This window comes from Oncorhynchus keta, unplaced genomic scaffold (genome assembly GCF_023373465.1).
Source record: "Oncorhynchus keta strain PuntledgeMale-10-30-2019 unplaced genomic scaffold, Oket_V2 Un_contig_26212_pilon_pilon, whole genome shotgun sequence".
In the NCBI taxonomy this organism is placed as follows: domain Eukaryota; kingdom Metazoa; phylum Chordata; class Actinopteri; order Salmoniformes; family Salmonidae; genus Oncorhynchus; species Oncorhynchus keta.
This window is the reverse complement of record NW_026284845.1, coordinates 80,167-94,651: the sequence shown is the minus strand read 5'-3', so window position 1 is coordinate 94,651 and position 14,485 is coordinate 80,167. Positions and strand designations below refer to the sequence as shown.

Below are 14,485 nucleotides of genomic sequence, written 5' to 3'. Positions count from 1 at the left end.
TAAATGCTATTGAGTTCAAAGCCATTTCTCAATTTATCGTAAGTTATTGTTGTTAATTTATTGCATGAAGTTATAGTTCATTTTTCTTTGTGCAAAATATTTTTATGGAGGAAAACCTGTTATATGTTTTTGCCTGTACTTTGATCAAATAAATAACATAGAAAACATTACAATAAAATACATGTTTGTGTATTTACCACAGCTATAATAAACATAACATCATATACATAAAAATATATATATCTTTGCAGCCATACAGATATAAGACCACCAAATTATATTCATAATTTATGACTTGAAATTAACAACAAATGAGTGCATTGAGTTTACACAGAAATACAATATGATTTTGTCTCATGTCAAAGGAAACAAGGAATAACAAAAACAATTCTGAATCATTACGAACATGAATTAAACATTATCATTTGATTGCAAATAATAAAATATATTTAAAAAAAAAAAAAAAACATGTAACAAAAAGAAAGACTCCAACACATCTTTGGGAGAATTTGTTCCATTGTTGTTTTTTTTTATTAAACTTTTCTATTAATCAAATGTTTATATTGAAAAGCTCACCTTGCCTGTTCTCTCTCTCTCTCAAAATGTGTAGATTCATATGTCATTTCTTACCAATGATCTACACAAAATACTCTGGAATGTCAGTGGAAGAAAAATTCAAACATTTTTGTTCGATGAATGAAAAGTAAACAGTAATATTTCTTGATTAGATAAGTATTCACCTCCCTGAGTCACTGCATGCTAGTAACACCTTTAGCAGCGATTACAGCTGTGAGGCTTGGTACGTTTCTAAGAGCTTTACACACCTGTATTGTGTAATATTCGCCCATTATCATTTTTTAAATTCTTCAATCTCTGTCGAGGTGTTGGGGATTAAGGCTAGACAGCCATTTTCATGCAGATAAAAGTCTAAACTGTAGTTTCACATGAGCTGTCCTCGCTTCACCACTCAGGGACATTCACCGTCTTCCTGGTAATCAACTCCCGTGTAGATTTGGCCTTGTGTTTTAGGTTACTGTCCTGCAGAAAGGTGAATTTGTCTCCTAGTGTCTGTTGGAAAGCAGACTGAACCAGGTTTTCCTCTAGGATTCTGCCTGTGCTTAGCTCTATTTCGTTTCTTTTTATCCTAAAAAACTCCCCCAGCCTTTGCTGATGTCGAGCGTACCGTTGCCATGATGCAGCCACCACCTTGCTTGGTAATACAGAGGCAGGTACTCAGTGATGTGTTGGATTGGCCCCGAACATAAGGCTTTGTATAAGGAGAAGAGACCGTTGAAGTCCAGCCATGAATTAATGAATCATCCAAGTCTTGCAGAAGCAGAACCTATAAGAAAACTGTGAACTTCCTTGAAATGAGGAAAACACACACGCAGTATGATACCAAACAATGGACACCCATGACAACCATGTTGAGCCTGTCATCAGCTCGTGAGAGGGCCAGGGATACTAGATTTAGCTTTGATGTAGATTTATATATGGAAAAATGTATTATTTTAATTTCCTAATTAATTCAAAATTCTTAATCTAGATTTATTTTATATTCACCACTTCCAGAAGAATTATCACTAAATTACCAAAGTGAATTATTGTAATGTTTGTTTATGTGCCAATGAATCCATTAAGGGATGGCTTGCCAACTTCATTCCAGTATTTGACCCACTAAATCATGTAAAGCAAATATGTCTTATCTCTTTGTTCTACAGGTTTGAAAACCGTCCAACCTTTATGCACCTGGGACAATGTGGATTGTATGGACAGTTTGATTCATATCCGAAAAGACAGACAGACAGACTGGGGGACTAATCAACAGTGTCGGCCGATGGTGACTCATTCAAAGACAACGTACTTGGCTATTCTTCAGGATGTACTATGGGAAAAAGACGTCTAGACTACTAAACTTAAAACCAGACCAACCAGTCTGCTGTGGAGCTCCAAGAAGATCCAGAGACGCCTCGGTCACACCACTAGTAAACACTGGCACATGATTATTGATGTGAGCATCGTCTGCCCAGCCACTGTAGATTGGACACAGCCTCTTGAGTGGGGCCATGAATGCAAGATCACACTCACACGCTCTCTCCTTTTTTTCCTTCTCTCTCTCACACACACACACAAACTCACACACACACACACTCGCTCTCACACACGCACTCGCTCTCACACACGCAACAGGCCTCAGAATGAGAGGTGACAATAAGACTGGACTGAGCCAAACCCGAGGGCATCAGCCTTAGCTTCAACACAACCCACAGACTCCTGACCCCTGAAAACCCAGGACCCACACAGCCCATCACAGACATCTCTGGACTGATTAATAACAGCAGTAGACAACCCGTTGTTCAGGAGGACCAGGGGACTAACAGCATAATAAGGGGATATTATCTGGAGTAGGTTGAGGGGCTGGAGAGGCTCGGGGCTGAGAGAGGTCTGTGGAGGTCTATAGGTGTCTAGCAGCAGCAGCTAGTGGCCGAGACACTATGCTGGGTGAGAGAGACAGAACAGCGGAAGGGGTGAGGGGTGCAGTGGTGGGGTGCCTTCCCACAGGTACCATGATGGAGAAACTGAACCCCCCTCTGCCTCCCCACCTCTGACCCCCTATCGGAGTCTGAACGACTGAGCCCTCAGCAGGCCCCCTCACCGGCTTCACTTGACACTAGTAGCCCACCGCCGGTTAATGAATCAGGGAGTCCGGGAGACAGGTTTGTCCCACCTAGCCCCCCTGCCTCCCCTCCTCCACCTCCAGAGTCCCCTACCAAGTTGCTTGACCACCCTGCCGCCACCAACATCGCACCTGAACCACCGGTCTCCATGGAAACAAACAACACCAAGGGAGGAGGTTTAATTTGCTCCTCTCCGAAAGCCCCCTCCTCCTCTCCGCCTCCCCTTCTCCCAGCCCCAGTGTCTACATCCACTACCCCTGCCATCCTCCCCCCCATCCTCCTCCTCTTCTTCCTCCTTTTCCTCTATTGCCCCCTCCCTCCCCACATCCCTGTTATTAGTCTGGGACACAGTAAACCCCCCACCCTCTCTCCCTCCCCAGTAACACCCCTCTAACCACCCTGCACCCCATCCCCAACCACCCCCATCACCATGACCCTTACCATCACACCCACCACCACGGGGGCATCCGCCTCACCCAGCTCACCTCCCTGTCAGGGATCAGACCAGGGGCCCCACCGATCCCCTCCCAGGGCCCCCTGCTGACCCACCAGTACCTGCCACCACACCACTTCTTCAGCAGGTGATAGGGAAATGTTTCATATTCACATTATATTCCATTATCCAGTGGAGGCTGCTGAGGGGAGGACAGCTCATAATAATGGCTGGAATGGAGTCAATGGAATGACATCAAACACGTGGTTTCCATGTGGTTGATGTCATTCCAATGACTCAATTCCAGCCATTTTTATGAGCTGTCCTCCCCTCAGCAGCCTCCACTTGCATTATCATATTTCATGTTATGACTGGCTTTCTGATACTGTATGGCAAACTGTTTCACTATAACTGACAGTTTCACTACAACAACTGACTGTTTATAACGTAGATTTCTCTTTCTGCTTTTCCTAACCCTTAATCCTAACCAATTATTCAACTAGAACGACTACTTCCCCATGTCCTAGAATCACTATGATGAAATGTCCTTCTTCCTCTTCATTTTCAGCAGGAACGTTGTTCTATTTTAGCAGCATGTCTCTGCCGGTGTCAGCCCTAACGAGAGAGAGCCTGCTGACAGCATGCACACTCCATCAACATCCCAAACATAATCACCATACAGATCGCTTTGCTCGCTTTCTCTCCCTCAGTCAATCTGAAATGGGTTTTTTTCCATTTCAAATCCATTTAACAATTTGAAAACCATTTAAAATATGATTTACTCCCCTGAATAGCATCGTTTGTACTTCTACAGTTTATATTATTTTATTGCTTGGATACTTTTGTTTGTTATCTTTCATTTCCAATGAAAACTCTCTCACGTTCCTCCCTCTTTGGACGCCACTATAATAATGTTTCATAATGTTTACATACCGTTTTACCCACTTTCATATGGTTATACTGAAGTCTAGTCAAGGCCATTATATTTAACTATTGCTATACATATTTTTTATTTAATTTATTTATTTATTTTACCTTTATTTAACCAGGCAAGTCAGTTCAGAACAAATTGTTATTTTCAATGACGGAACAGTGGGTTAACAGTGGGTTAACAGTGAACAGTGGGTTAACAGTGGTTAACAGTCTCTATCCTACGTATTCTTCAGATATACTACATGTTCTATCCACATACTGTCCACAATGTCTACACGTCCCACCACAAATAAACACAGTTGAAGTCGGAAGTTTACATACACCTTAGCCAAATACATTTAAACTCAGTTTTCACAATTCCTGACATTTAATCCTAGTGCCTTAGGTCAGTTAGGATCACCACTTTATTTTAAGAATGTGAAATGTCACAAGAGAGAATGATTTATTTCAGCTTTTATTTCTTTCATCACATTCCCAGTGGGTCAGAAGTTTACATACATTCAATTAGTATTTGGGAGCATTGCCTTTAAATTGTTTAACTTGGGTCAAACATTTCGGTAGCCTTCCACAAGCTTCCCACAATAAGTTGGGTGAATTTTGGCCCATTCCTCCTGACAGAGCTGGTGTAACTGAGTCAGGTTTGTAGGCCTCCTTCTGCACACAAATTTTTCTGTGGAATTGAGGTCAGGGCTTTGTGATGGCCACTCCAATACCTTGACTTTGTTGTCCTTAAGCCATTTTTTGCCACAACTTTGGAAGTATGCTTGAGTCATTGTCCATTTGGAAGACCCATTTGCGACCAAGCTTTAACTTCCTGACTGATGTCTTGAGATGTTGCTTCAATATCTCCACATAATTTCCCTGCTTCATGATGACATCTATTTTGTGAAGTGCACCAGTCCCTCCTGCAGCAAAGCACCCCAACAACATGATGCTGCCACCCCGTGCTTCACGGTTGGGATGGTGTTCTTCGTCTTGCAAGCATCCCCTTTTTCCTCCAAACATAATGATGGTCATTATGGCCAAACAGTTCCATTTGTGTTCATCAGACCAGAGGACATTTCTCCAAAAAGTACGATCTTTGTCCCCATGTGCTGTTGCAAACCGTAGTCAGTTTTTTATAGCGGTTTTGGAGTAGTGGCTTCTTCCTTGCTGAGCGGCCTTTCAGGTTATGTCGATATAGAACTCGTTTTACTGTGGATATAGATACTTTTGTACCTTTTTCCTCCAGCATCTTCACAAGGTTCTTTGCTGTTTGCTGTTCAGGGATTGATTTGCAGTTTTCGCACCAAATTACGTTCATCTCTAGGAGACAGAACGCATCTCCTTCCTGAGCGGTATAACGGCTGTGTGTTTCCATGGTGTTTATACTTGCGTACTATTGTTTGTACAGAACGTGGTACCTTCAGGTGTTTGGAAATTGCTCCCAAGGGTGATCCAGACTTGTGGAGGTCTACCATTTTTTTTGAGGTCTTGGCTGATTTCTTTTGATTTTCCCATGATGTCAAGCAAAGAGGCACTGAGTTTGAAGGTAGGCCTTTGAAATACATCCACAGGTACACCTCCAATTGACTCAGATGATGTCAATGAGCCTATCAGAAGCTTCTAAAGCCATGACCCACTGGAATTGTGTCATGCACAAAGTAGATGTCCTAATCGACTTGCCAAACTATAGTTTGTTAACAAGACATTTGTGGAGTGATTGAAAAACTAGTTTTAATAACTCCAACCTAAGTGTATGTAAACTTCTGACTTCAACTGTATATATACGTTTGTACTCCGGACTCCAACATTGCTTGTCTTAATGTTTCTATATTTCTTAATTCCAAGATTCATGTGTATTGTTGTGTATGTTAGATATTACTGCACTGTTGGAGCTAGGAACACAAGCATTTAACTACACCTGGAATAACATCTATTAAATATTTGTAAGCGACCGTTAAAATGAGATTTGATTTGATTTGATTCTCTCCTTCTCTCTCTCTCAGTTCTCATCTTGGTCCCTCTGGTAACTATGGAATCTTTTCCAGTAGAAGCATCAAGAGACGGTCCTCCTCACACTATGAGTTGGATCTCAGTGATGGTAAATAGAAGATAAACTGGTGTGACTGTCCATGGACTACTGACCAATACCAGCATATGATAAATGAATGAGAAACAGTTTATGTAGTGTATGTATATACTCATACACCACAGGAGGCTGCTGAGGGGAGGACAGCTCATGATAATGGTCGGAACGGAGTAAATGGAATGGCGTCCTGGAAACTATGTATGTGATGGATTTGATACCAGTCCTCTGATTCCGCTCCAGTCATTACCACAAGCCGTCCTCCCCAATTAAGCTGCCACCAACCTCCTGTGATATACACTGAGTATACCAAATATTAGGAACACCTTCCTTATATTCAGTTGCGTGTATGTAAATGTGCATACTAGTACGTATGTGTATTTAATGCACTGTGCCTGTGTATCCTCATCCAGCGGGCCCTCCTCAGAAGCTGGCGAGGCGTGTGTTCACCAACAGCCGGGAGCGGTGGCGCCAGCAGAACGTCAACGGGGCCTTCTCAGACCTCCGTAGGCTCATCCCCACCCACCCTCCGGACAAGAAGCTCTCCAAGAATGAGATCCTCCGACTGGCCATGAAGTACATCGACTTCCTTGTCACCCTGCTCAACGACCAGTCCCAAGACAAAGCCAGGGGCTCACCTGAGGAGGAGACCCAGGATGAGAGGGCCCAAGTGGGGCTGAACAACAAGGATATGCACCCACTTTTCCAGGGTGACACTCCCTCTTCAACTATGGTCTACCACGACAGAGGAGACTCCACAGACTCATCGATCATCGCCATGGCAACCTCCCCGACCTCCAGTTGCTATAGCAACACAGACAGTGAGGAGAACCTGGGGGGCGGGGCTAAGAGCTCAATGGTGGTGCCGCGGGGCATTCCGGGAAAGGTCAAAGGACAGATTCGGACTGCGGTGACACTTGCCAACGACCAGCGGTGACATGACATGTGACGTCACAAAGAGGACAAAATTGAATACCTGATGGCAAGTAATATCTGACAAACTGACAGAAAGGACAAAAATGTACAGTATACTTACTACTCTACCAGCAATCTATGAGACTTTTGGAATCAATGTAGTTCTTTCAATAACATGGTATATCTGCAAGGTCAGTTCTGAGTTCTTGTAGCAGTTTGTGGTAGTGTTTGACTGCCCCTCTGTCTGGATTTTGTGTCCTGCAGTGTGGGACTGAGGCTTTCTGGGTAACGTAAGCTGTTTCATCAGAACTGAGGCTTCTATAGGGCTACCTGGGAAATGTAGGATTGACTGTTTGTACATCCAGTCAGCACAGTGTCAGTTGCCCTAAAACCTCTGAAGGAGCCATGTTGACCTCATGGCTTTTTGCTTCCTGAAGTTTGAGACATCAAAAAACATCAATGACGGTAACCTTCAGCCAGTAGTTTATGTGGCAATTTTTGAAGTTTCCTATTTTCTTTCTTTAGTCAGATGAAGAAGATGGTCCCACCCTCCCTCCCTTAGAGGACAACATTTGTGACACAGTTGTCCCAAATGGCACCCTATTTCTGTTTAGTGCACTACTGGTCAAAAGTAGTGCACTATGTAGGAATAGGGTGCCATACGGGACATTGACCGTGCTAGCTGACCGAAATAAAGAGTGTTTTAGTTCTCTTCTTCTTATTCAACATCCTCTTATTGCACTCCAGAATACATGCAGCCCTGTTATCAGCACAATTTCTCAACCCATACAATTGTTTTAGCTGCTGTGTCCAGTTTGAGAAACAGACAGTCTAGTCGCTGGCAAAGTTGTTGTGTGAAGGGGTGAAGATGTGTTTTTGTGTTCAGAAAATCAACCGTGCTTATTTTATGGCTGTAAGTTGGTTTGTGATCCTATAAAAAGTGTGTTGTGAGAAAGTGCACATAAGAACATTTTGTATTTTTATTTATCTAATATGAATGAATTAATATGAACCCTAACTTCCTGTCCACACCCCAGGTCAACCCTAACCCTAACTTCCTGTCCACATCCCAGTTCAACCATAACCCTAACTTCCTGTCCACATCCCAGTTCAACCCTAACCCTAACTTCCTGTCCACATCACAGTTCAATCCTAACCCTAACTTCCTGTCCACATCCCAGCTCAACCCTAACACCAACTTCATGTCCACATCCCAGCTCAACCCTAACACCAACTTCCTGTCCACATCCCAGCTCAACCCTAACACCAACTTCCTGTCCACATTCCAGCTCAACCCTAACACCAACTTCCTGTCCACATCCCAGCTCAACCCTAACACCAACTTCCTGTCCACATCCCAGCTCAACCCTAACACCAACTTCATGTCCACATCCCAGCTCAACCCTAACACCAACTTCCTGTCCACATCCCAGCTCAACCATAACCCAAGCTATAGCCCCTAACCCTACCCACTGTGCACAGATTCAAAGTCTATTCCAAGTTGGTTCAACATTTCATTTTAATGACGTGGAACCAACGCTGATTCAACCAGTGTGTGCCCAGTGTGTGCCCAGCTCAACTCTAACACTACCCCTATAATACCACTCTGAGAGAATGCCTTGTCTGCACTCAATCAGTCATCCATTACATTTAGGAAATGAGCTTCATTCAATACATGGTTTCAATCCTTCTGTTTATGGTTGTTTGTTTGTGTTGGTTAGTTACACGGCAGATTTATAACCATGAGAGAGAGAGAGAGAGAGAGCGGGAGAGACAGAGAGACAGAGACAGAGACAGACAGAGACAGAGACAGACAGACAGACAGACAGACAGACAGACAGACAGACAGACAGACAGACAGACAGACAGACAGACAGACAGACAGACAGAGAGACAGAGAGAGAGACAGAGAGAGAGAGAGAGAGAGAGCGGAGAGAGAGACAGAGAGAGAGCGGGAGAGAGAGCGGGAGAGAGAGACAGAGAGAGAAAGACAGAGACAGAGAGAGAGAGGAGAGAGAGAGACAGAGAGAGAGAGAGAGAGAGTACCAGTTCGGAATAAGAAAGGTGGAAAATGCTCCCTGCTGATGTCCCCAAACCGGACATAGCTGAGTGATGACAGTACCGTGAGAATCCCGGACGTGGAAAAACAGTTAAAGCGACCGGGTGGCGGTCACTTTAACCTCCAGTCCACGATGGACAACGTGTCCATTCTGTGCCTTCAGTGCAGCTGCAAACGGGTGTGGAAATGGAGGCGTGGGTGGAGGGTAAGGGGGTGGTGGTGGTGGTGGGGAGGTGGGGGGTGTTGGTGAGGGGGTGGAGGGTAAGGGGTGGTGGTGGTGGTGAGGTGGGGGTGTTGGTGAGGGGGGTGGAGGGTAAGGGGTGGTGGTGGGGAGGTGGTGGTGGTGGGGGTGGAGGGTAAGGGGTGGTGGTGGTGGTGGTGGTGGGGGGTAAGGGGTGGTGGTGGTGGGAGGTGGGGGGTGTTGTGAGGGGGGTGGAGGGTAAGGGGTGGTGGTGGTGTTGGTGGGGGGGGGTGGAGGGTAAGGGTAAGGGGTGGTGGTGGTGGGGAGGTGGGGGTGTTGGTGAGGGGGGGGTGGAGGGTAAGGGGTGGTGGTGGTGGGGGTGTTGGTGGTGGTGGTGGTGGTGGGGAGGTGGGGGGGTGTTGGTGAGGGGGGTGGAGGGTAAGGGTGGTGGTGGGGAGGTGGTGGTGGAAGGTAAGGTGTGGTGGTGGTGGGGAGGTGGTGGTGGAAGGTAAGGGGTGGTGGTGGTGGTGGGGGAGGTGGGGGTGTTGGTGAGGGGGGGTGGAGGGTAAGGGGTGGTGGTGGTGGTGGGGAGGTGGGGGTGTTGGTGAGGGGGGTGGAGGGTAAGGGGTGGTGGTGGTGGTGGGGAGGTGGGGTGTTGGTGAGGGGTGGAGGGTAAGGGGTGGTGGTGGTGGTGGGGAGGTGGGGGTGTTGGTGAGGGGGGTGGAGGGTAAGGGGTGGTGGTGGGGGAGGTGGTGGTGGAGGGTAAGGGGTGGTGGTGTGGGGGGTAAGGGTGGTAATATCATGACAGCTATGAAACAGTACGTTTAGGTACAATTTTGTAAATGCTGACAGATCATTTGTTATTTTGAAATGGTGGCATCTATTTGTGTCAGTAAAATGTATTATGCGTGAAATGGCGGTGGAAATGCCTTTATGCGCAAATAATAACCATCATATCGACATAAACTTGGAGTCACACGATGATATGATGTGTGGTCCTCTTGATACACCTTTCCAAAAATGTCTTATTCTGGTGACATGATGATTGATGCTTGACTGCTGTTGGACAAAATATTCTCTCTCTCTCCATAATAATCTCACCATGTAGACGAGCCTACCTGCACAGCCTGCATTACCTGCACTGTATAGCTGTTGTTGGCTGGCGCGCACGACCAGAGTCGGCACATATGCTATTTAATGCAACAGGTTTTGTGTCACAACTATCGGTAAAAAAGTGATGGAAACACGTTGAACTATCCATTTTTATTCAGTAAATGAAACCTTCACCGAAAAAGACATGTTTTTGTGCACTACGTCATCAACCACTGAACATATTGATTTTATCATCAACCAGTTATGGAAACAGTTTGGTGTTATAGAAACACACCACTGGTGGGAAAATGTGCATATTGGATGGAAACCTAGTTATAGAAACCTAGTTATGGAACCCCTAGTTATGGAAACCTAGTTATGGAAACCTAGTTATAGAAACCTAGTTATGGAACCTAGTTATGGAAACCTAATTATGGAAACCTAGTTATAGAACCTAGTTATGGAAACCTAGTTATAGAAACCTAGTTATGGAAACCTAGTTATGGAAACCTAGTTATGGAAACCTAGTTATAGAAACCTGAGTTATGGAAACCTAGTTATGGAAACCTAGTTATAGAAACCCACTATGGAAACCTAGTTATAGAACCCTAGTTATGGAAACCTGGTTATGGAAACCTATAGAAACCTAGTTATAGAACCCTTTATGGAAACCTAGTTATAGAAACCTAGTTATTATGGAAACCTAGTTATAGAAACCTAGTTAGTTTATGGAAACCTAGTTATGAAAAATAGAAACCTAGTTATAGAAACCTAGTTATAGAAAACCTAGTTATAGAAACCTAGTTATAGAAACCTAGTTATGGAAACCTAGTTATAGAAACCTAGTTATGAAAAAACCTAGTTATAGAAACCTAGTTATGGAAACCTAGTTATGGAAACCTAGTTATGGAAACCTAGTTATGGAAAAAAACCTAGTTATGGAAAACCTAGTTAAACCTAGTTATGGAAACCTAGTTATAGAAACCTGGTTATAGAAACCTAGTTATGGAAACCTAGTTATGGAAACCTAGTTATGGAAACCTAGTTATGGAAACCTAGTTATGGAAACCTAGTTATGGAAACCTGGTTATGGAAACCTAGTTATGGAAACCTAGTTATGGAAACCTAGTTATGGAAACCTAGTTATGGAAACCTAGTTATGGAAACCTAGTTATAGTTATAGAAACCTGGTTATAGAAACCTAGTTATGGAAACCTAGTTATAGAAACCTAGTTATGGAAACCTAGTTATGGAAACCTAGTTATGGAAACCTAGTTATAGAAACCTGGTTATAGAAACCTAGTTATGGAAACCTAGTTATGGAAACCTAGTTATGGAAACCTAGTTATGGAAACCTAGTTATAGAAACCTAGTTATGGAAACCTAGTTATGGAAACCTAGTTATGGAAACCTAGTTATGGAAACCTAGTTATGGAAACCTAGTTATGGAAACCTAATTATGGAAACCTAGTTATGGAAACCTAGTTATAGAAACCTAGTTATGGAAACCTAGTTATGGAAACCTATTATGGAAACCTAGTTATGGAAACCTAGTTATGGAAACCTAGTTATGGAAACCTAGTTTATAGAAACCTAGTTATGGAAAACCTAGTTATGGGAAACCTAGTTATGGAAACCTAGTTATGAAACCTAGTTATGGAAACCTAGTTATGGAAACCTAGTTATGGAAACCTAGTTATGGAAACCTAGTTATGGAAACCTAGTTATGGAAACCTAGTTATGGAACCCTAGTTATGGAAACCTAGTTATAGAAACCTAGTTATGGAAACCTAGTTATAGAAACCTGGTTATGGAAACCTAGAAAACCTAGTTATGGAAACCTAGTTATGGAAACCTAGTTATGGAAACCTAGTTATAGAAACCTAGTTATGGAAACCTAGTTATGGAAACCTAGTTATGGAAACCTAGTTATGGAAACCTAGTTATGGAAACCTAGTTATGGAAAACCTAGTTATGGAAACCCTAGTTATGGAACCCTAGTTATAGAAACCTAGTTATGGAAACCTAGTTATAGAAACCTAGTTATGGAACCTAGTTATGGAAACCTAGTTATGAAACCTAGAAAACCTAATTATGGAAACCTAGTTATGGAAACCTAGTTATGGAAACCTAGTTATAGAAACCTAGAAAACCTAGTTATGGAAACCTAGTTATGGAAACCTAGTTATAGAAACCTAGTTATGGGAAACCTAGTTATGGAAACCTAGTTATGGAAACCTAGTTATGGAAACCTAGTTATGGAAACCTAGTTATGGAAACCTAGTTATGAACCCTAGTTATGGAACCCTAGTTATGGAACCCAGTTATAGAAACCTAGTTATGGAAACCTAGTTATAGAAAACCAGTTATGGAAACCCAGTTATGGAAACCTAGTTATGGAAACCTAGTTATGGAAACCTAGTTATGGAAACCTAGTTATGGGAAACCTAGTTGTGAAACCTAGTTATGGAAAACCTAGTTATGGAAACCTAGTTATGGAAACCTAGTTATGGAAACCTAGTTATGGAAACCTAGTTAAGGAAACCTATTATGGAACCCTAGTTATGGAACCCTAGTTATAGAAACCTAGTTATGGAAACCCATATAGAAACCTAGTTATGGAAACCTAGTTATGGAAACCTAGTTATGGAAACCTAGTTATAGAAACCTAGTTATGGAAACCTAGTTATGGAAACCTAGTTATGGAAACTCATAGTTATGAAACCTAGTTATGGAAACCTAGTTATGGAACCCTAGTTATGGAACCCAGTTATGGAAACCTAGTTATGGAAAACCTAGTTATAGAAACCTAGTTATAGAAACCTAGTTATGGAACTCTCTAGTTATGGAAACCTAGTTATAGAAAACCTAGTTATGGAAACCTAGTTATGGAAACCTAGTTATGGAAACCTAGTTATGGAAACCTAGTTATAGAAAAACCTAGTTCATAAAAACCTAGTTATGGAAACCTAGTTATAGAAACCTAGTTATGGAAACCTAGTTATGGAAAACCTAGTTATGGAAACCTGGTTATGGAAACCTAGTAGAATTGTGATAAAGAAAAAGTAACTTTTTTCACAACATAGAGGCATACAAAGACAAAACACAGGTGGTACAGCGAGGAGAGATGATAATGGTACAGCGCAGGAACCCTGAGTAAAGTGGAAACCTAGGAGAGATAATTATTCAGCGCAAAGATGATAAAGTGGTACAGCGAGAGACATATAAAGACACAGCGCAGGAGAGATGATAAAGTGGTACAGCGAGGAGAGATGATAAGTGGCACAGCGAGGAGAGACGATAAAGTGGCACAGCCGAGGAGAGATGATAAAGTGGTACAGCGGAGAGATGATAAAGTGGTACAGCGAGGAGAGATGATAAAGTGATCTGAGGGGAGAAGATGATAAAATGGCAACACGAGGAGACGATAAAGGGCAGAGGAGATGATACAGTGGTACAGCGGGAGATGATGGAAGTGGCACAGCCTGAGGAGAGATGATACAGTGGGCTGAGGAGGATGATAAAGTGTTACACGGAGAGATGATAAAGTGGCACAGCGAGGAGAGATGATAAAGTGGTACAGCGAGGAGAGATGATACAGTGGTACAGCGAGGAGAATGATTGGTGCGGTACAGCGAGGAGAGACGATACAGTGGCACAGCGGGAGAGATGATAAAGTGGTGTACAGCGAGGAGAGATGATGCTGGTACAGCGAGAGAGATTGATTTACAGCGGAGATGATACATTACAGCGAGGAGATGATAAAGTGGTACAGCCGAGGAGATGATAAAGTGGCACAGCCGAGGAGAGATGATAAAGTGGTACAGCCGAGGAGATGATAAAGTGGCACAGCGAGGAGAGATGATAAAGTGGTACAGCGGAGAGATGATACAGTGGTACAGCGAGGAGATGATACAGTGGTACAGCGAGGAGAGATGATACAGTGGTACAGCGGGAAGATGATAAAGTGGTACAAGCGGAGAGATGATAAAGTGGCACAGCTTAGGAGATGATAAAGTGGTACAGCGAGGAGATGATAAAGTGGTACAGCGAGGAGATGATAAAGTGGTACAGCGAGGAGAGATGATACAGTGGCACAGCGAGGAGATGATACAGTGGTACAGCG

General features: G+C 43.3%; 2 protein-coding genes and 1 long non-coding RNA gene across 3 annotated transcripts; 2 read left to right on the top strand and 1 right to left on the bottom strand.

Moving 5' to 3' along the window:
* Positions 1-3,032: 3,032 nt before the first annotated feature.
* LOC127922542 (protein lyl-1-like) lies at positions 3,033-7,594 on the top strand (the record flags this gene model as incomplete). Its single annotated transcript, XM_052506391.1, has 3 exons — positions 3,033-3,259; positions 6,033-6,127; positions 6,526-7,594. Coding segments are annotated over 3 exons (846 nt in total), but the record flags the coding sequence as incomplete, so codon positions are not given.
* Positions 7,595-7,681: 87 nt separating this feature from the next.
* On the top strand, positions 7,682-8,722 carry LOC127922550 (circumsporozoite protein-like). Its single transcript, XM_052506395.1, has 2 exons — positions 7,682-8,064; positions 8,101-8,722. The coding sequence occupies exons 1-2, from the start codon at positions 8,035-8,037 to the stop codon at positions 8,488-8,490; spliced, it is 420 nt and encodes a 139-aa protein (XP_052362355.1). The 5' UTR covers positions 7,682-8,034; the 3' UTR covers positions 8,491-8,722.
* Positions 8,723-10,818: 2,096 nt separating this feature from the next.
* LOC127922555 (uncharacterized) lies at positions 10,819-13,357 on the bottom strand. Its single transcript, XR_008111652.1, has 7 exons — positions 13,329-13,357; positions 13,155-13,182; positions 13,014-13,055; positions 12,187-12,298; positions 12,010-12,121; positions 11,659-11,812; positions 10,819-10,897 (listed from the first exon to the last, which is right to left on the bottom strand). It is a non-coding gene; the product is annotated as an uncharacterized LOC127922555 (long non-coding RNA).
* Between the last annotated feature and the right edge of the window lie 1,128 nt (positions 13,358-14,485).